The sequence below is a fragment of the Fukomys damarensis genome, unplaced genomic scaffold (assembly GCF_012274545.1).
Source record: "Fukomys damarensis isolate Sample0158 unplaced genomic scaffold, DMR_v1.0_HiC HiC_scaffold_23, whole genome shotgun sequence".
NCBI classification, from domain to species: Eukaryota; Metazoa; Chordata; class Mammalia; order Rodentia; family Bathyergidae; genus Fukomys; species Fukomys damarensis.
Genome location: NW_022900935.1, coordinates 27,854,311 through 27,877,044, shown reverse-complemented (window position 1 = coordinate 27,877,044; position 22,734 = coordinate 27,854,311). Strand labels below are relative to the sequence as shown.

The window sequence follows — 22,734 nt, the reverse complement described above, 5'->3', positions numbered from 1 at the left end:
CTCTGATATTCAAGATCACAACTTACCTAAACAGGAAGTGGCATGCCCAGTATTTGAACCCCAGTGGCTCTGATCAAATCCTAAGCCAAGGGGGAGAGAGAATCATTTACCTCCATTTGAGGAGATAGGACAGAGTCATGGCATTTGAGCCAGACCTTGAATTACCAGTGCAGCTTTGACAGGTAGTTGAAGAGTGACACAAGCAAAGTCTGTGAGGCAGAAAAGAATATCGTGTGTGGATCTGGTCGGGCTGCTGTAACTGGAGTGGAGTCTGACTTTGGGGAGGGGACCAAAGGGCATGGAGCCAGAGAGGTGACTGTCTTAACCCTGCACCCTAGTCCCCACTGTAGATAGTGTGGAGGCAGATTCCCTTGTCTATAATTACAGCCATCTGAACTGCCCATTCTTCTTACAAGATGTTTCTGATTTCTACATTGTCCTGATTTCTATTTCGGGGACTATAGAAAATTTATGGACATTTGAGAGAAGAGCTCCCCACTCACCCACACCTCTGCCACCAAGAACCCCTACCCATCTAAAAGGGCTTTATTTTCTCATCTTTGCCCCAGCCTACTAGAGATCCACCCAACCCTCACCAACTCACTCTTCCCTCTCAAGGGCTGAAGAATTTACTGTGGCACCACTATGGAGATGGATGGGAGAGAACCAGATTGAAGTCACAGCTAGACTGGATCTTTTCTTTTGTCCAACGACCTTCTCTCATGGGAGGAAGACAAGACTTTACAAAGGGGATCTTATCTTGCCAAAGAAGACTCAAAGGCCAGATGCTGCATCATCTTCTCCTCTTAGTCCACTCTTTTTTTTTTTTTTCTGTCACCAAACACAAGCACAGGAAGAAATCTGAGATAGCAACTCACCCATGTACTTTAAGGCAAACTAATTACCTTCTTCAAATACAAGGAAATATCAAATGTTTCCCTTAAATTTGTTTGTGTTTCAGAAACCCAACCTGAAACAACATACAGATAGGAGATACTTTGGCATCTGCTTCTGAAACTTTAGAATTATTCATTTATTGTTGCTATTCTTTTATGCAGTTAGTAAACATTCAGAGTACTAATTTGGTGTGAGGTTCTGGGAACAATGGAAAGAATAAAACCTATACCCAGCCCTTGAAAAGGGTACACACTCTTGGGAGATACTATCAGAATAGTTATGATACTATTGGTCCTTCACTTTACCATCTGTTGCATCTGTAGTTGATTTTCCTGAAATCATTCAATTAAAATATAGCAGAATCAAGAATGGGACCCAAAATCTCTCTACCAAGATTAAGTAAGCTCTTTTATCTATGCTGCTCTGCTCCCTAGCCGTCTTGTATTCACATTTGTATGAAATTCGTACTTAAATCTTTGTAGCACACAGAGTTTCTGCTTCGCAGTGTGATATTTTCCTTCTAGGAAGCTCTCTCATAAGAACTTTTAGTAACAAACATACCAATATCATCCCTGCCACCACCCAAAGGCCAGGATGTGGTAACTGAACATAAAGTTGCAACCATATTGGTGATTGGTGTGCAAGGATTTAGTATATAAACAGTTTTGTATCCAATATTCTACATGTTAGTATAAGAGGTTGAACTTTGAATTCACTGATTACTTAAGTTATATGCACAGCCATATGCAGTTCCCTGATCCGCATCAATTCTTGCAGTGTTTGCATTGGGAGAATTTCCAGCATGCTGAACTCTGCTGGGTTTGGAGTTGTTAGACCACAAAAATTAATCAAGTCGTTTAGCGTTATTTACCCATTTTCATCCTGTTTCTCTGCCCTTTGGCAATCAAGACACAATAGGTGATTTTAAAAATAGCCTATCATTTAAAAAAGCTAATGGAGAAGAAAGAATCCTTCATAGAAACTACAACCATTTACCCAGCTTCCTTTCACTGTTTAAACCTCATGTAATTTGTGTTGATTGCATTAAAATAAAAATCAGAGTAGTTGCTAGATCAGGCAATCAGGGGTTTAATCGGTATTGTATTTTTAATTTCTTATTTGGAATGTTGTCTAGACATTAGGTCCTAGGGAGGGAAAGGTCTTTGTATTTCTCCCCATAGCTTTCCTAACCTCCCTTTTGCCTAGGCTCTCCCCACTGTAGGCTACAAACCTGGAGCTTTTGGCAATTACACAATTTCTGTATTCCAGTAATTTTCACCTCTTTTCCTCCAGCATAGTCTGAATAGAATCTCTTTCCTGTGTAGCAAGTTGCATCTCCTACTTTTCCATGTAGACAATGACACCCTAGGAGAATATTCCTCATTCATACTCTGAGTCTAGTGCATTCTTGTTTTCCAATTTTTCCACCTTTTCTCTGGTGATATTTATACCTCATACTATTTTCAAGTCTGGGTTTAAGACAAAAATAAGCTAGCATTTTTTGGTACCACTATGTGCTGATAGATGCATAGTTAAAATATTTGCTTTTTATTTTCTTTGGAGTTCCAGACAGATCTCTTTTCTTAACTGCCTAGGTCCTGCCATTGACTTGGAAAAAGTAAAGTCAGAATGTCTCGACCCCGAGCCGGAGTTACGGAGCACTTTCAGTGAGGAAGCAAATACGTCGTCCTATTACCCGGCTCCTGCACCTGTCATGGACAAGTATATCCTAGACAATGGCAAGGTAGTGTTTTAAGCTCAATATCCATTCCCTGCAAGTGTTTGTTAGTGAGAGGCAAGTTGGAGAGTATGATGGGAACTTTTGAAACCCAGCTTGACTGGTTGGCCTGGTCCTGAGTGACTATTTGTGGAATTTGTATTATAATTAGTATAGGCTTGTTGGGATTCTTCCTTGTTTTGTTTCCTATTGGGCCAAAGCACTGCAAAGCTAAACTGACATTCTAGAATAGCTTAATAGTGAGACAGATTTAACAACAACAAAAAGATTACCAGGACAGTTTGATGAAATTTGTCTTTCCTTCCTATTAAATAGGGTGCCTGAAGTTCACAAGGTGAACTGGATGTGAAAAACCTGACTTACAGATTATAACTTAATGTATGTGCATTTATTGCTGACAAATGCCCTGTGCCTGATACCAGGGATGCCTGGGTGAAATAAGACATGCTCCCTGTCCCTAAGCTGCCTTTATGCTGTGTCTTCAGCAGTAGCCAGCCCACAGTCGTAGGGCCACATGTAGTCCCTCAAATTTTCTTATATTAACCTTGGAAACAAATCCAGAAAGAAAATGTAAGCACTGGCATCATTTATATTGATATAGAATGAAAAGTACTAGAGTAGCCTTTGGAAGTCTTAGAGTCAGTTACATGACAACATAGCACAGGGCAGAAGAGGAAACTGCTGACATCCTCCTAACCCCCAAATGAATTCATCTTTGAAGACATCTGTCAGGACCCTTTCCTAAACTCTGGTTAAATCAGTGTAAGTGTTAGATTCTCTGCACCACGGCACGTGGTACAGACATCACCAACTGCTTCTCCCAAGCATCATCTGTGCCAGTTCATTTGTTTGCTTTATGCTTCAGAAGGTCTCCATTTATTTGGTGCTGCTCCCTGTTGGGCTGATGGAAAAGAAAAAGTAGTTTGATTTGGGCTTGCCCAGATGTATCCCTGCAACTGGCCAGTGTGAGTCAGAGCAAACCTTGTCAAGTGAAGAAAGTGGAACTTGTTAGTCTTCAGTCTCTTGGATGTGCCGTCACTCCATGCATCTGGCACTGAGCACTTCTCCCTGCAGAGGCAGGGCAGACGGACCCTGCACTCACCTCGCCTTCAAAGACAGCCTTGCAGAGGAAAGGTGGCGTGACCACGCGGAAGTAGCAGCCTGAGCCTGGGTTCGTGGCATCACTCTTACCTCTGTCCTGTCTGTGTGACTGTGGGCAGATGCTTCGACTCTCTGGGCCTCAGTGTCCTCATCTTGAAACGTGATTGGGACTGACAGTCTCCGTAGCCCCCCCACCTCCTTTTTTTACTCATACTCCCTATCTTAAGTTTTGTGAACATTCCCCAGATGAAAGGAAGAGAGGATTATTCTGCATTTGTTAATTTCCTTTTAGTGATGACCACACTGTGGAGTGACTGGAGAGTTTTTCTGAAAGTAGCTTCCGAGAGAGATGCATTTATTCCTGACTTTGAAGGCTGATGTACAGTTTCTGAGCAATATAGGGGACTGCTTTTGCAAAGGTAGAATACTTCTTCATGAATATGGGTCTTTTAAAACTTATTTAATTTCTTTACACATTAATTAAACCATGGGTCTTGAAAACACCTAGAGTATTTTGTCTTTTTATTAGCATGTTGCTATAAAACTAACCTGGCTTTTGTATGCAACTAATGTGTACTTAGGCAGAGAGATTTATTAAACAAGATAGAAGAAAAACAGACACACTGGAAATGGATGGCAGCTTCTCTCAGCAGCGTTTCCAACATCCCAGAAGTAATCTTCATTGTTCTTGGCTCTACTGTCTTTTCTGACCCTTCCTTCTCTGCGTGTGAACAGAGGTCTTAATTTCTCCAAGAGCTGCTGCACTGAAATGAGCTCTGTTTCCTAAAAGGACATGAATTTTGTTCCATGAAACATTTCACAAAGAAATATTTTGATCAATTCCCATCCTACAAGATGCCACATTTTTAATAGTTTCCCCTGATAAATAATGTTAACATTTTGGTCAAGTAGTATGCTATGGTTTGTGTGAATAGTGATTACTATACAGATTACTTTCTAATTCTGATAACATGCATTGCTTTTCATTGTCTAAGATGTTTTATTTCAAAAGCTCATTTAATCATAAACCTGCAGAGTCTATTAAAATTTAAATACTCTAATTTAACATATCCTGAACATATCCTGAGAAAGGACTCGTCTACAATTATGCAGACTGGTACTAGAAGCCAGATCTCTTGGTTCCTGGGCCAGTGCCCATGCTAATCTATCCTGCTGTGCCCCCAAAGGCTGCACATTGCTCCAAGTGACTCTGAGTTTCCTGACTCCAGAAACCCTTATTTCAAATGATCCAGCATTATACCTATGATTGGTCTTACCCAGAGCTATTTCTTTCTGTGCTGTAAAGTCAACCATGTTCTTGAGTGAATGTCAGAAAAGACTTACTTCTCTAAGGAACAGCAGCCCTGAAAATCGATACCATTAAGGCATATTTAATATACGCAACAATTGCTTACTGCTTTGTGCTCAGACTAGTCCTGATTACCTTGTAAGGGACAGAAGAAGCAAAGCTTCCACTCCTTCTCACCAAGATGAAGTGCTGCATGAGGTGGGGATGGTTGCCAGTGGACTAGAAGTCCAAAAGGGATGGAAATGAGCCCTGGAATGCTTGAGCAGTCTTGCCTAGATTTTAGGCTGGACTGGAAATATTAGAAAGCTCATGGCATAAAGAAAGCATTCATTCCTGGATGGGGTGTGGCGTGATCAGAGACACAGATAGAGGATAAATGCCAAGGAAGTTGTAGTTATTGGTGTGCTGTCCTTTTGATGTTTAAGTCATCTCCTTTAATCCTCAAAACAGCTCTGTGAATTAGGTGATGATCTGCCAATTGTACATTTGGAAAAGTAAGGCCCAGGGAAATAAAATGTCTAACGCGTGTAAACCAACTAGTAGGTAGAAGAGCCAGTCTCACACCCAGGGCTGGCGGCTCCAGAGCAATCCTCTTTCTGTTAGAGCATATGGGAGACAGGAGGAGGGGAGCCAGAGTGATGGCCACAATAGGGAGGTAAAGGTTAGCAGACAGAATAGAGTGCGAGCCCCTTGGGCTTTAAAGCCAGGCTTAGGAGGAAGAATCTGATGGGACAGAAATTGAGCCATTCAGAATTCCAAAGGTTCTGTATAAAAACACTTGGAAGACTGCTGAAGTCATCTAGTCCAAGAAGGAAAGCAGTGTTCTAGGGAAGTTAATGTCACAGATTACAAGGTGGGCTGGAAGAAGCAGCAGCTGAAGAAAGAAATCGAGCCCAGTCCATGGCCTCTGCCTTGGTTTTCTTGTTTGTAGTGGAGAACTGCCCTGGGGGCCAGCACAGGAGAGGAAAACACAAGAGGGAAACTGTGCGCTCCTTTGTTAGATCTGCTGTTTTCACCTGCATCCACACCACTGTGACACTGGTGACAGCAGGGAAGGCTGGGGGAGTGTGAGTTGGGTTATACAGATTTGGGTTTGAATCTCGATTTCAGAATCTACTGATCTTGTGTCTTGGGAAAGGTAATTTAGTCCCTTTCAATCTCTATTCATGTCTATAAATAAGAAAAAATATTTTCTATATATTTCTATTTCTTTTTTTTTTACAGTACTAGGAATTGAACTCAGGACCTTGCACTTGCCAGGCAGGTGCAGTGATCGTGAGCTTCGTTTCTGGCCTTTATTTCTGTTTCTTAAGGTCATTGTGAGGATTAAATAAATTGAGTTTATTACAGCTATTCAACAATATCAGTGTCCCCTTTCTCATTTAGAAGACTGGCTAAAATGAATGTCTTCTCTCTTTTAAGAGTAGTAAGTTAAAAGATTACAGGAAAACAAGGCCTGGGATAGAAGAGTACAGAGATGTTTAGAACACTGAACTTGCCTTCCACCTCTAAAGTTTTCTAATTCAGAATTTAATCTAATTCAAAGGTCCTTCTTCTTCATCTATCACGGGAAGCTTGTGTGGGTGGCTTCATCAACAGAGGTGATGCAGGGTCTATCAGGGAGCAACAGGGCACCATCCTCAGCACGCCTGATCTGGAAGACTACCCACTTAAACTTTCAACTGCAGGCAAAAAGCCAGAGCTTGACCTTGGGGGTCAGTGTTTTCTTACCAGCCCCAGGCAGCACATCACACCCCAGGGCTGCTTTGCCTTACTGAAGTTTGCAGCAGAGGGACCACACAGACCTGGTTATCTGATCACTTGCAGAGGTCTAAGTAAAAGATTGAGCAAAAGGAAGTGTAGAGTCAGATGTGGCAGGAAGATTGTTTACTTACTGATGGTTGAAGGTTGCATTCTGTATTTTTGGAAAACCTCATTAAACCGTGAAGGAAGAAGTCTTGCTGGCTGCCCTTCTGTCCATCTCGCTGCCCACCTCCCTTTTCAAACCACTCTTCAGGAGAAAGATCTTTAATCATTTTGGAGCAAGGAGTCTTCTGGTTTGCCCTCACTTTGGGAGAGTGTGTATTCTTAGACCAGACCTCTCTGGAGACATCTCCTGAGTGCGCAGTGGTGATAAGCTGTGGGTCTCTCTGAAAACAGGCATCTTTCATAGAGCATTCTGTTGCCCCCTGGAAAGTTCAGTTTATTAGCAGCTCCCTCTCTTCCATCCCACAGAAGCCATTTCCTCCCTTCATAGACTCAGCAAAAGCACAACATCTAAGGCAATGTAAAAGTTCAAACTATTTTTTAAATGATCATTAGTAAATGGTTTGAAAGTTATTAAAAAGCAGAAAGGAGAACAAAATTTAGAAGCTTATCACTAGAGCATTCTGGGAGCATAAGAATATAGTAAGTTATTTGCTCTGCACTACAGCATTTTGACTGCTTCCCTCAGTAAAGAGCACAAGATTGTGTTTCTTGGGTTCAGTGCTGTCAGAACTAAACTAGCTACATTTTGATTGGGTTTAATTTGTTAAACTCATAGGTGTTCTGAGGTTTAAGGATGAACTTTGAGATGAAGTCCAATTGTCACATTCCACGGATCAGAGACTAACGCTCAGAGCTGGGGGCTCAGGGCTGGGGGGTGGGTTATACAACAACACTCTTTGGAGGAGGCACAGCCTGGCCAGATGCTCCTCCCTCCAGCGCTCAGTGGTTTTCAGACTAAGCTCTGAGTTAGAATATCCAGGGAGCTTTAGATTATCCTGGCATCTGGACCACACTCAGACCAAATAAATCAGAATATGTGGGAGAGAGGTCCAAGGAGAAGCAATTTCTGTAGTTGCTTGCCTGCAGCCTCTATTGTGTTAGGAAGATATGTGTCCCTGAATGTTCACATTGAGAGAGACAGTCTTCCCAGAGCAGTGGTGGTGAACCTACGGCACACGTTTTGTTTATTTCTCTTTTAAGACAAAACTTATTAATGTAAAGTCTGAGGGTTTTTTTTTTCTCTAAACTAAAACCTCAGTATTCAGGTTTAATTAAAGCATTGGCACTTTGCAACATAATACGTGGATTTTGAGTTGTAGTTTGGGCACTCTTCTCTAAAAGGTTTGCCATCGCTGTCTTAGAGTGTAATAGACGAAGGAGTTAAGTGCATGTGTTCTGAGACTTGGTCAGGCTCTGAGCAGGCCCTGATAATGTAAGGATAGCTTAGAATTCCAGCTCTGGCACTGAGGAGTTGAGTGGCTTCTGGTAAGTATTTCCCTTTCCCCAATCTGACTTTTTTATCTGAACTGAAAAGGTATCATAATATTTTCTGTCCAAGCTTGCCATGAAGATTTGAGATAGTGAATATATAGCACTAGAATCAGTCTGGCACATTACAAGTGTTCAGTAAATGACAGCTATTATAATTACCCTTAAAGAGAGTATCTGTAGCATGAATCCCTTACAGTTGTACAGTGATGCTTTGTAAAGGACAAAAGTAGCTTCCTGCTTCACTGCTACCAGACTAAACAGGTGTGACATTCTTGTCCCTTTCAGGTCCATCTGGGAAGCGGGATTTGGGTTGATGAGGAGAAATGGCACCAGCTGCAAGTAACCCAAGGAGATTCCAAGTACACGAAGAACTTGGCAGTCATGATTTGGGGAACAGATGTTCTGAAAAACAGAAGCGTCACAGGAGTCGCCACAAAAAAAAAGAAGGATGCAGTCCCAAAGCCACCCCTCTCACCTCACAAACTAAGCATTGTCAGAGGTAGGTCACGGAATGGAAATATGACAGCTGAGACGTGGTCCTTTACTTCGAAGGAATGCATGGGGCACAGTTTAATTTAGTGAACAGTTACTGAAGCTCCTGTATGCCAGGCTCTGGGGACAGGGCACAGGGGCGCAGGAGAAAATATGTCAGATGTCCCTGAAGAGCTCACATGGAACAGGACAGAGGATTGTAGACACGCGTGCAGTTCAAGGAATTAGCATGTGAGAGGGACAGATAGCTTGCTGGGAGTTCTCAGGAGAGGAGGATGTCCTCAGCTAGAAAGCGAGGGAAGCATTCCTGGGAAAGAGCTCCTTGAGCTGGATCTTGAAGCTTCAGACCGAAGATGCAGGTGTGTGGAGAGGTACTTCAGGAGCCAGAAGCATCTTGAACAAAGGCATGGAGATAAGAAAGGATCACTGTTCATGCAGACAGCAGCAAGGGCTGGGGACATAGTTTCACGGTTCTCACTTTGTGCCTGGAGCAGTTAATGGGACGAAGGCCAGCTGAAGGTCACTAGGAGCAGTGTCCTTTCTCATGTCTGGGAGGGCAGGCAGAGAGACAGGGGGTCATCTGTCTCCCTACCATTTTGAGCAGACCCTGTGATCTGAGCAGGTTCTAGGGGCAGACAACAAATGCATCCACAATGAGTCAGGTGGTTTCAGGTACTGTGAGCTTCACTACATCATGTGGTAGGGCTAAGAGGACTGTGTCAGCCAGAGGGCGCTGGTAACAAAGGCCGGCCTAAGGAGGTGACAGTCAGGCTGGGAGCCGGAGGTAGAAGAGCCAGCCCTGGGAAGGTGTGAAGAGGGGTGAATCAGGCAGAATACGTAGCAGGTGCAAAGACCGGAAAACTCAAGACCGACAAAGCTCAAGGCTAAAGTGGCTGGAGGTGGGTGAAGTCAGGAAGGTGGATGAAAGCCAGACATGTAGGGCTGTGAAGGCCACAGTAAACAGCTCGGGTTTACTCCACTCACAGAAGAGGCAGTGGAGGTCTTCAGGTAGAGGAGTGATCACAGAGACAGCAATTAGAGAAATGAGTCCCTACTCGCCAGAAGAGTTTGTGCTGCTGTAGACTAGGAGGACAGGAGATACAGAAAAAACTGGCCAGGTTTAAGATACATTATGGAGGTCATGGTGAGCAGGATACAGATAAATTAAGTGACCAGCCTAAGGTCACAGGTACACGGTTTCAGAGTCTAGATTAAACTTCACTCACCTTATACAATCCTTGAGTCTGGTCTGGAGCTTTTCTTCGGTAGCACAGCTGCCTGCCCTGCTTGGCTCGTGATTAATTTATTTAGGCAGCCACTCACTTTTAGATAATCAGGGATAACCTTTCTTCTGGCTGCTGTCTGTAACAGTGAATCCTGATTTGAGAGATCTCCTAGAGCACAAGGCTTTCCTGGGGAAGCAACCCTGCCCGGCCTGACAGGTGGAAGACCTCTGATTCTGCTACACCTGTTGGAATATAACTCAGCAGATCCCAGGGGTGGCGTCCCTACCATTGTCACATTGCTGTGTAAAATTACCTGCTATTTGTCTGCTTCAGGATCCACATCTGATTCTTCATGCCTTCATTGCTCAGCACAGTGCCTGGCACTTAGTAAGTGAGGGCCAAGCAGAAGAAATAGGGAGACCTACAAGCTCATCCCAAACAAACTCTGCTGTGATTTTTTTTATAAGTTACTTTTCCTCCATGTTTCAGTTTTCTCTGCTGAAAGTGGGCCTTTTAAGTTTGGAGTGGTGAAATAGTCTAGAATACACCTCAGTTCTGTAGCTTAGGACCATTACAGACACTCTGCTAAGTCCTCTGTGTTTTCCCACTCTCCAGTCCACACTCCCATTTACCAAGCCATCCTCTGCTTTTTCCAAACATGGTAGCCCACACCTCTCTCAAAAGATGTCCTGTATCTTCCCTCAAAGAAACAAGTAAAGGAATTACCACAGCTTAGAACAATCACACCTACAGGCTTAACACCACCACCACCACCCCATTCTTCTACTTCATATCCAGAACTTTCCTTCTCTTATTTGCGGCTGGCAATTCTCTCCATCTGGACTCTGCATCCTGTCCACCTGCCTTCCTAGCAGCCATTCCTCCGATTTTGCACCTACTCTCCTGTTTCTTTCCAGCATGGTTTACATATGCTTCGGTCACTCATTTCTATCAGAAGCAAACCAAACTCACGAAAGCTTCTTCCTCACCCAGCTGCTGCTGTGGCTCTTCCTTTGCATGTCCAGGCTTCTTGAAAGACATGACTACACTCTCTGTGTTCACTGGCAGCGACCCTCCCATTTGCCTTCCAGCTGTCTATCTGATCTATCTTCAGAGGGCTCTAGGTGGTCACCAGTGACTTCCTTGTCACTGAATCCAAGATTAAATCCAGGGCTCATTTTCCACCTTCTCACTAGCAGTTTAACATTGACCACTCCTTCACTAAGGAGCTCAGGCTTCCTTCCCCTCCAGCTCTCAGTCTCTTTGGTGGAATTTTTTCCCTTTGCCTGTCCTCTGGCTCCAGCCCTCTTCTTTCTTACTGTGTTTTCCTAGGCTGATCTCCTAACTTCCTTTTGATCCTATTGCCATGACCCTCAGCTGAGATCTGTACTAGTCTCGCTAGGTAATGCCTACCTGTCCGCCCTGGCCTCTGGTGACTGTTCTCATCTCATCTCACAGCACACTTCCCACTTCCCACCACCATGCTTGGCCAGAATCCTTCTTCCTGGTCTTTCCTCTTGCCTTGACTGCAGCGCCCTCCCTCCTGATCTCTGGATCTCTATATCCCACCTCCTTGTCATTCAGAGAGCCCTTCCCAGCTTCCCCATCTCAAGTGGCCCTCTATTTCTCTCTTCCACACCACCCTACTTAATGTCTCTGTGTAATATTACGTACTTATTTGAAAATTCTCTTTCTCCCCCACCTCCGTTAAAAATCTAAGCCTTGACTGCAGCGCCCTCCCTCCTGATCTCTGGATCTCTATATCCCACCTCCTTGTCATTCAGAGAGCCCTTCCCAGCTTCCCCATCTCAAGTGGCCCTCTATTTCTCTCTTCCACACCACCCTACTTAATGTCTCTGTGTAATATTACGTACTTATTTGAAAATTCTCTTTCTCCCCCACCTCCGTTAAAAATCTAAGCTTTTTTATGAGCATCTTATTCAGGGTTAGCATGTAGTAAGTGCTTAATAATATTTACCAAATCATGAATGATGATTCCCTAACCTGTATTTGACATGGCTTTACACTTCTGAAAAAAAAAAAAAAAAAAAAAAAAAAAATCTAAGCTTTTTTATGAGCATCTTATTCAGGGTTAGCATGTAGTAAGTGCTTAATAATATTTACCAAATCATGAATGATGATTCCCTAACCTGTATTTGACATGGCTTTACACTTCTGTGTTCCTGGTGTGTATATCTAGGTTCACTCTGATGGGGTCCTCATGGGTGTCTACGTGACATCTGCAAAGCTATACCATTCTTCTCCTTCCCCTCCCCTTCTTCCTCCTTCTCCTCCATGAAGTCTTGTGCCCCTTCTGTGGTCTCTGTCTTGGTGCAGGACACAACCGGGGACCCAGGCTTCACCCTTGCCTCTCCCACATGCCTCCTTCCCAATTTGTCCTGCCACCATGTACTTTCTTCCATTGCTCCCATACCTTCCTGCCCCTCATAATTCAAGCCAGATTTCTTTTTCCTGCACTACTTCAGCAGCTTCCAGATGCCTCTCCCCATTGTATGACCAGAGTGATCTTTCAGAAACCAGATATGATCCCTTTACCACTGCCCCATCACAGCTGATTCACAGTATTCATTATTAAAGGGTCAGTGTCTCAATATATCATAAAAGCACCTTCACAGTCCAACTTCTGGCCATATCTCCAGCATTATTTTTCAACATTATTGCCTTTGAACTCTAATTTATTACCAGAATGAACTACTATTCCCCGAGCAAGCCTTGTTCTCCATCACCTTAAGGAATTCCTAAATGCTCTTTCTGGTGCCTGGGAACGCAGTCACACCAGTCCCCAGCCGTTCTCCTTTGGCCAGCTAATTGATACTTGCTGCCCAGATCTGTTTGGAGGCTCCCTTCAGAAGGCCATTTCTGACCTTGTAAATGGTAGGTGCTTTTCTCATGTGTCCAGAAGCACCAAAACGTACCTCAGTTCTCCCTGCTTCTTCCTCACCTCCTGGGAGCCTCATCTACACCTGCTTTAGAGGCTGTAAAACACTTACTTGCCCTGTGTGTGTGGATGAGAAGAAAAACTTGCTCAAGGACATACAACTAATTAAAGACTGCCAAACTGAACTGGATGCCAGGCCTTGTGTTGTCACCGGGAGTGTCTTGTCTTACTGGAACACAAATTTTTTTAAGTACAGGAAGATACGTTTGAAGTCTGTGTCCCATCACATCATATTATCACCAGTTTTAGCCTAATTATTTGTGCTGTACCAGATTTCATTTGGCTGGTTCTTTCCATACAAGCTGTCTGGCTGTATCGAGATTGTTTGTATTTATTTTGTATAATTTTATCACAGTTAGTCACATTTACAGTGTAAAAATGGCAAGAGCCTTTATGCTCACAGGGTTGAGGAGGATTTCCTCTTTTCTTTGATGTTAAAAATCATTCCTTACAGGCTAGCAGAAGGATGGGGCAAACACAGACCCTGATTTAGAAAGATGAAAGCAGGATTGCTGATGCAGTCTTGCTGTAAAGACAAGCTCCAGGATGACAGTTCATCCTTATTAAGGTCGAATGACCTTTTGCAGAGTGCCTGAGTTTTCTAAATGAGCCACAGCATTGCGTTCTGGTTAATTTTTATAACTTCTTTAATAGGACACATTAGCGCTGTTATAAACCTTGTTAATTAAGCAATAATCTCAAATGCTCCCTCGCAGAGGGAGACATTCCCGGCAACTGCAGGTGATTAATAACCAGAGTCTAACAAAAGCCTTTTAATCAACCTGAGGGCCCATTCAAAGCTGTTACCCTCAGGAAATGAAAATGATTGGAATTCTGTAGGGGACTCTTGGAAAATCTTCCTCATTTACACCCTTCTCTTTCTTACTCTTCTCTGATTCCTGCTAGTACTGAGGACATCATATCTACTCCGAGCCTTCTGCTTTTCTCTCTTGCCCTTATTACCTTTCAGACAACCAGAGAGTTAAAGCTGGATGATCTTGTTGGGTAGTCTGGTTAGGTAATCCACTTCCATGGATAATGAAATGGAGTCCCAGAAATGTTTCCCTAAAGATTGCACACTATCTAGGGTTAGAGCATGTTTGAGCCCCTGAACATCTTATCACAGCTCATCTTCTTCATCTGGTGCAGATTCCAACAAGGTCGCCATGAGTGTTTGCTTATTTCTGGTCCAGAGTTGGAAAGGGAACGAGGAAGTGTCCTGAGTGCTGGGGGGAGGTGATGTGGTTACAGTTTTATGAGCTCATGACCAGTGCTTCCATAGGGAACTTCAAATAGGTGTGAATGAACAGTGTTGTAGGTAGACCGGTGTCTCTTAATGCAAATCTAATGAGTTCCAAGAAGTCTGCATCCAAAAGAATGAGTAGGACTTAGGCAGGTGAGGAGTGGAGGCAGAGTATTCTTGGCAGAGATGAGAAAAGACACTGATTGATTGGATGGCGTGGAATGCAAAGAGAGTTGCAGTGGACGTGGCAGAAGTGGGGCTGGAGAGGCAGAGTCCCCTACCTTCTTGTCTCTCTGACCTATGGAAGGAAGAAGACAAGAGGAACTGATGATGATTGTGACTGGGCAGGAAGCAGTAGAGATCAATTAAAAGCTTTTAAAGCCATCTCTCTGTGAAACCCTCTCTCAACGGGGAGGAACAGGTGGCCCAAACAAAGATGACACTTGCACATTCACTTGTAGCAGGGGTGGCAGTAGTGGGCAGGCTGGCTCTGTGCCCAGGAAAGACAAGGTGTGATGAGTCGTAGGGCTCCTGCCCTGCACTGACTCCATCTCTCCAAAACCGTCTTCTCACGTAAGAGTGGATGGATTAGCACAATTTAGTCTGTGTCTTCCCTCCTACTGCTAATCCTCTGTATCTCCTATTGCCTGCCCTCAGCTGGCTTGTTAAAGTCAAGATTTTGCTTATTCTCCATAGCAGCTTCTTAAGATTGGGTTGTCATTTACATTCTATAGGTGAGGAATCTCAGGGTCAAAGAAGTTAAAGTTTTTGTCCATGATTACACACCACACCCATACCCGCACCCGGTCCTCTCGTGTCCAGAATTTTTGTCCTCAAGTTTTCCTGGAGAAGCATCCATTCAGCCATTCATTCATTCATTCAATATATATTTACTTAATCTTGTTCACTTGCAAAGTTCTGTGCTAAGCTCTTGCAATAAACAGTTGTATATACATAAAATAATCGTAATGCCACACAGATATAGCAATTCTTTATAGTTTGAAAAAGGCTTATAAAATGTTTACCCCACATATCTCTTGGCATCTATGAACTGATACCCCTTAGTTTATTATCCTTTTTATTTATTTATCTGGGGGGGGCTTTGAGACAGGGTCTCGCTATGTAGTTCAGACTGCTCTGGAACTCACTGTGTAGCCCAGGCTGGTCTCAAACTCCAGCCCCCAAGTGCTGGGATTACAGGCATGCGCCACCACTCCCAGCACTATTATCCTTATTTTTGAGGTGAGCATTGTGAGGCAGCAATCTGTGCCCGGTCTCCAGGGTAGAGGACTGACAGAAAAGGAGGCTACAATCAGGCCTTGTGTGAAACTGACTCTGCTTCATCATAGCAAATGATGAAGAAACTCCGTACGCATGTAACCATCCTCAGCCTCATTAGCAGTCATCACAGTGAGCTGTTACTCTGCATGCACCAGGTTGTCTAAACCATAAGATACAGGGTGACCGGCACTTGTGTATATTACTATTCAGAATGCAGTAAGAACAGCCACTCTGACAAACCATTTAATAGGCACCCCCCCACCCCGCAGCAGCAGCAAAGTTGAGTATGCACACACGCTAACCTTCAGCACTTCCACGCCATGGCTGATAGTAGAGAATCTGTTGCATGTATATCCAGGACATGTGCAAGGGTGTTTGTAATTATGAAACTAATTATCTGTGGACAATAAAATGGATAAACAGAGTGTAGTGCTGCCACACAGTCAAACACTACTGTGAGTAAAAATGAAAGAACTCAAGCTTCACACTTGGACGTGGGTAAATCTCGTATAACATTGAGTGAAATAAGTAGGTCAGAAGGGTATATAGAGATGGCCACAAAAACGCTGAAAACAGGAAATCTCAACGTATTATTTGAGTATATATTTATATATGTTAATTTGAAAAGAGAAGAAGAAATTCCGGAGAGTAGTTATCTCTGATGGACATGCGACGAGGGAGAGCGAAGGGAAGGAAGTAGAGGGGAGCAGGAGGGAGATAAGGGGAGAGGAGGACACCCCTGGGTTTCAGAGGAACCATACATATCTGATTAAGCCAGGCAGTGGCCCATGTATGTTTTGCTGTTTTTTTTTAAAGTCTAAATTTAGAGTGTGTAGCTATTTTCTAAATACATCTTACAGCACAAAATTTAAAACATAGCGCATGAGATACATGAATTGGTATATTGTGAAGTATGTGAGGAAGCTCATCCCTCTGTTCTCCAATTGACCGTTAATCCTTGGCCTTGTTTCTTCTCTATGTCCAGAGTGTTTGTATGACAGAATAGCACAAGAAACTGTGGATGAAACTGAAATTGCACAGAGACTCTCCAAAGTCAACAAGTACATCTGTGAAAAAATCATGGATATCAATAAATCTTGTAAAAATGAAGAACGAAGGGAAGCAAAATACAATTTGCAATAAACTTCAGATTTTTCATAAAGCCTTTGTGTTTTCCTTGCGCGGCATGCGATCTGCAGGCAATGGTGCTACCCAAATCGTTCCCCGCTGAGCACGATGGTGTGCTGGTAGGGACCTGGTAGGGCTCTGGGATCAAGGCTCGCTGTGAACTTGGACTTCCTACTCCAGAGAAGGCAGATGGATTTGCTGGAATTCAAGCAACAGCCTGGCGCCACCAGTGCCAGTCATGTGGGGACTGGCACACACTCTTCTCAGGTGGTAAAGCGTCTCCGAGCTGCCTGTCACTTGACAAGGACTTTGAACTTATATTTTTGCCATCAAAGAACTTCTGTCTCTTCCTCTATTTTGTTCTATAATAAAACTTCATTAATTCTTGATGTAGACAATCATTATTCTCATGTATTTAGAATATTAAGTGTACAGTGGAGATGACTAGTGTGATATGCGGCCTGAAATATCCTTTCTTTCAGAGGATAAAACTTCAGTCTGAAGGAGAAAAATTCATAAGGGATGTGGTTTGTGTCTGCAGCTCTGAAGGGCTGTCTCAAAAACAGATCACTTTCTCTGACTTCAAAGGACAGATCTTGAACCAACTGCTTTTGCAATATGATCTGGGATTTGGTTTCCCTGATAATTTGAACCAATCTTTGTAAAGAAAAGGGCATATATGTGTGTGTGTGGGGGGGTGTTAGGTGTGGCATAGCATTGCATTCAGAAAGTACAGGCAGTGTCACCTGGTATCAGTTTGTTAATCCTACCTTATATCAAATGATCTTTCAAGTTATATAATTTCTATCATTCTTCAGTTACGGAATCTCTAAGGTGTCTGGCACACATTTTGGCAAACCATATTCTGTCTTTCTGTTGATTTGCACTTTCCTTTCTGTAATGCCTATGAAGTAAACATGGCATTTAAAAAGGGCAAGGGCTTGGGAGAGATACTTCTAGATTCCACGTCTAGCTCCCCTGATTGCTTTGGGCTTAACCAAATCTTTCTGAATCAAATTTCTGTTTTCTGTTCCATAAAAAGAAAATAATACCTACCTTGCAGAGTTACTAAAAGATTAGAAATAGCATATGGGAAGTGTTCATCAAATGTTGGCAATTGTTACTCATTTTTTATGGTTTTTAGTCATTGGTTGGAAAATTTCAGCCTCTACTTTTTCTTATCCTTTAATCAGTGATATGTAAGCGAAAGCTCAGGGATCCTGGAGTAGTATAAAAGGAAGGTGGCTGCCACCTTGAGAACTTTTATTTCTGTAAGCTAACTAATCCCTTGTAACAAGAACTATTAAACGTTCACTAATAGGAGGTATAGAAGAGAATTTCCTTTTATGGTATTTTCCTACCCAAATAGGTTTGTACTTACTGCACAGACTAACAGTATGATTTGGGGCCCATCACTTAATTTCCCAGTGTCCTTATCAGTATTATGAGGAAAATAATGCCTACCTCACATGCTGTACAGATAAATAGTAATAGCAACAGACTATGTATCAGGACTTTTCTAAGTGTTTAAAATAGGTTAATTCCTTCATGAGGTAAGTAAAGGTCTTGACATTAATAGGTATTCAATAAATTCTTGTTGTTAAGATATATTCATTTTTATGGCATGGGGCAGCTTGGGCATGAGTCGTATGGGATGCATGACAGACCTGGAAAAAAATATGCATCTTTCCTGAACTCATCTTCTTTTCTTCCTAAGCATGGTGAAAATACAAACACCCGGAGGCTCTGTCCATTCCCTTCAGGCTAATTCAATATGGACCCTTCTTTGTAGGTGCTTTTAGGTAGTGGAGAAATGGTTGTGGAAATCCCTACAATAAAAATGCCTTGATGAATGTGAAAGTGCTTTGTGTAATGTATGGTGCATATGCTAAGGACAGTAAAGGCCTGTGAATGACTGTAAGGATCTGGGTTAAAGTCCTCACTTTACCACTTCTAGGCATGTCAACTGACTTCTGATAATGATCTCTAACTCAGGGTTATTGTGGAGACCAATCTAGGTAATACCAGGGAAAAGGAAGCTGTAAATCACAAAGACATGCAGATATTAGTTATCTCTAGCACACAAGGCAGAATGAAATCAGAAATAGATGCAAAAGGCAAAATACACTTGTAAGGGCCAATTCTAATGGGGAACAGAAGATCTCACTTAGTAGTTTAGTGAGATGGTTTTGAGCCCCTGTCATGTTCTTGGTATCTGCTTTTGTGATAGGAGGGCGAGACAGTCAATCCTAAACCCACACAAATAAGTGGGTTCGGAAAAACTAAAGTAGTGTCCTGCCTGAGGTCTTGGGGCTATCAGCTGTGGGACTAGACTAGAATTTAGCTCTATGCAAAAATTATCCTTTATCTCTTCCCTGAAAATGAGTGGAAAATTATGGTCCACCTATGAATCTAGCCATGTAATCTCAGGATATGTTTATGAGTGATCGAACCTAAGTAGTCAGTGATAATTTGTCTCATTAATTCAGGCCATTTGGGGGTATTGGGAATAACATTACCATTATAAGCATAAATTGCATTCAAAACAGAAAACACGAAAAACCCAGTCATTTTGTGTAGTAGAATGTTTCTCAGACTTACCCTATCTTAAGCATTCATTGAGGTGTTTAAAATAAAGATTCCTGGACTTTAGCTTGGAAAGCCTGATTTGGTAGGTCTGGGGTAAGATTTGAAATGTGTATTTTAATACAAGTATCACTGGGAAAGTGTGAGTTCAGCAGAACTCATTAGAAGATCTGCATTAATAAAGGAATAAGAGTGTTTCCTAAGTAAATAACAGCAAGTGGATGGTCATGAAGTACCTGGGGGTATTTGAAATTGAGAATAAATTTATCAAAACTGGGATCTACCATATAACTTGTTATGTTTCTGCTCCCCAAATGCAATTTAGTTGGATTTGTTGCAGAATATGAATGTCTGTCTAGGCTCCAGTAATTTTCCCTTTACTTTTACACTTAGATTCTTTTGATGCCTTTGACAGGCCAGTGAGTCTCATAGGACAGGATGGTTAATACTGAATTGGCAGAACCTGAATTAATGAGGTTTGGGCAAAGCCTTCATTCAGATGCCTTGGGCACAAGTTCTCTGTCATCAGATGAAACAAGTGGGGTTTGACTTGATTTCTTAGCTAAGTAAGGTGTGTTTTTGGTGACTTTTGTTTTCCTACTGGTTTCTTGTAGCATTTGTAAATTAGGACTTTATCATAATATGAAGAATAAAAACCTACTTTATAGAAATTTTTGGAAAAAACTCTCCATATGGCACTACTGAAAGTATTGTGGGTTTTTGAAGGGTCTAAATATATATTTTATATACCTGTGACCTTAGCTTCTGATTGGGTCAGTAGCCTTCCCTGTGCATTCAACCTGCTTCCATGTTGCTCTGTGACATTCATAAAAGATATAAAGCTACAACTGGATAAACCATCTGGTCAGCCCAGGAGAGGGGCCAATCCACAGATCTGTCAGTGCACGGAGGTAATCACCGTACACTGTCACCAAGCATGGGGATGTGATGAACTCAAGTTAGACAGTAAATGCATTAGAGTTCACTTCTCAACTCTAGCACCTGCTACCTTGCTTGAAACAAGTTACTTCATCTTTCTTAACATCTATTCTTCATCTGCAAAATGAAGGAAATTAATATCTAGCTAAAGGGCTGTTAGAAGAACTGAATATATAATAAAAGTACTCCAGCAAGAGTGGACAAATGGCTAGCAGCATCAATACTGGGATTCTTCTCTCCCATCCCCTCCCTATACCTGTTCATTCCTCACCTTAGTATGCTCCTATCCTGTCTATAACTTGCTGACCTCTTACACAGTGACCCTGTATTGCATACCTGGCTCTCTAGATGTCTTGGCTTATTTCACAGTTATTGAACCCTAAAATGTCCCCAGTGCATGCTGACTAGGCTCACTTTCTGTCTTCTGCTCCTCTGTCCTACCTCTAGCACCCCCTTGCACCAGCTGCTATTGGCCTTGTGACAGATCTTTAGATTGTTTGTGAAGATAACTCAGAGATGTTTGTGTTGTGTAGGTTTTTCCCTTTATGTTTTCCTAGGGTGGTTTCACCTCAGTCAACAGGGAATGGCCTTTCTATTATTCTTTACACATGGAATGCATATGATGACTCTAAATTATTCTGCCACCTTAATTCGTGAAAAGTAGTACCTTGTTATACTTTCTGTAGTTATTACTAAGACTGAGCAACTCTGCAGAGTTTGGTTTCTTCTTAATAGAAAAGAAAAACTTTAAAACCTAAGCATTTCTCACAGAATCCATTTTGTTTTCTGTATTTAGGGTTCCTATAGACAAGTTTGTTTACTTTGGACATACAATTTTTCTTTTATGCCTGCAGATAGACACAGCAACAGATATTCCATCACTTCTTTTGGAGAGATTGGAGATCTCAGAAGAGATATTGGAGGTTCTCCACCCAGATCTCCCCACTGTAACAAAGACCTTTCCAGACTATGCTTGAATAACCCCAGACATGACAATTGTCTTGCTACCTAAAAATCTGTCCAGTGAATGCTATCACTATAATATTCATCTATTGAGATGAACTACTTCCTGGAGACTGCTAAAGTAATTCAAATTCTCCCCTCTGAATGCAGAATGCTTTGTAGAGTTTTTGAAGTTGGCTATTTTTGCCCTTCACCAATTAATAAATAGCTCAAATTCTTTTCCACCATTTCACATGAGGGTGAGGAAACTCCATGGAAGAAAGTGAGGACTCACGATTTAGATGGCCCTATGTTCAAAACCCAGTTCTATCACTTACTGGATATGACCTTGCGCCGGGGATTTAGCTCAGTGGCTCAGCTGCCTGCCTCACAAGTGCAAGGTCCCAAGTTTGATCCCTGGCCAAAAAAAAAAAAAAAAAAAAAAGATATAACCTTGAACAAGTTCTAAATCTGTCTTAGCTTCAGTTTTCTTTTTTAAAATGGTAATAATAATACCTACCTCACAGATTTGGTTCAAGAATCATATGAGTGGAGCATCTTAGTTCTTAGTTCCCTAACACTGAGAATTCTGACCCTCTTAGCTGTGCTTTTATGGATATACCCCAAAGACAGGCCTCAGAATCAGACACTGGACTCCAGGTATCAGCAGGATATTACTTTTCACACTTAGAAATAAGATTTCACTTTATAAATAAAATTGTCTCATTTTGAACCCATACAGTAGGGTAAGATTGCAAGTATGAGATGGAGGAATATCACTAAATCCTCATCTGCCTCCTCTTCTGACTAACACAGTACTTCTCATGCTAATTGAATGTGGTATAAAAGAAAGAGCGTGGATTTTGGAGATAGACAAACTCACACAAAACTCAAATCCTGATTTCACTATTTATTCAATCTTAAAGAAAATTGGGCAAGTTGTGTAGTCTTCCAGTCCCAGTCACCTCCTTCACTGCGTAGTTGTGATAATCCTACTGGTCTGATCCATGATCTCAACTTTCATGGATTTTGGGGGGGTTCCCTTTTTCCTGCCCTTTTTCATCCTAACAGTTCTTTACTGCCACTCTTTTCCCCAGTTGTGTGAATTTTTCAAACACATTTCTTAAATGAAATACAGGACTTTGCATCCCTGTTGTATTTCATCTTGTTGGGTGCAGCCCAACATTCCATCTGGTTGAGCTCTTCTTTTCCATTTTTGTTTAAATTACAAAAGAAAATTTGAAGAAATCCAAAACCTTTAAAGAATCCCCAGACATAACCTCAGAGCCAAGCCCTAGGGCACGTTCACTCCTGAGTCTTTCTGTCTGTGCAAGGCAATGCCTTTGTTCCTACTGTCTCTGCATCCTTATTTACCTAATATCATAAGCAAACATTTCCTCCTCTGCGGCCTGATTTTCACAGCTATCACCTTAATACCCTTCACAGCACTGGGCTAAGATTAACTTCTTATCTCTTTGTTGTATTTTGTTTTCTTTGGTTTCTTGCTATTAAAGAAATGCTGTCCAGGGCTTGGGATTTAGCTCAGTGGTGATGCCACCTGCCTTGCAAGCACAAGGTCCCTGAGTTCAGTTCTTGTTACAAAAAAAAAAAAAAAAAAAGACTCTGCATGAC

General features: G+C 42.2%; 2 protein-coding genes across 8 annotated transcripts in view; both read left to right on the top strand.

Moving 5' to 3' along the window:
• Positions 1–16,963, top strand: part of Bend5 (BEN domain containing 5) — a 45,391-nt gene extending 28,428 nt beyond the window's left edge. For 3 of the 4 annotated variants that reach the window (XM_010610277.2, XM_019205413.2, XM_019205414.2), the window contains exons 4-7: positions 619–780; positions 2,493–2,641; positions 8,592–8,805; positions 16,493–16,963. In XM_010610277.2, coding sequence (XP_010608579.1) covers positions 619–780; positions 2,493–2,641; positions 8,592–8,805; positions 16,493–16,650 — 683 coding nt within the window. In that variant the 3' untranslated portion in view covers positions 16,651–16,963. The remainder of the gene's footprint in view (positions 1–618; positions 781–2,492; positions 2,642–8,591; positions 8,806–16,492) is intronic. The other variant, XM_010610278.2, reaches the window with a different exon arrangement.
• Agbl4 (ATP/GTP binding protein like 4) overlaps positions 1–22,734 on the top strand; it is a 1,213,327-nt gene that overhangs the window by 990,115 nt on the left and 200,478 nt on the right. The gene's annotated exons all lie outside the window — the stretch shown is intronic.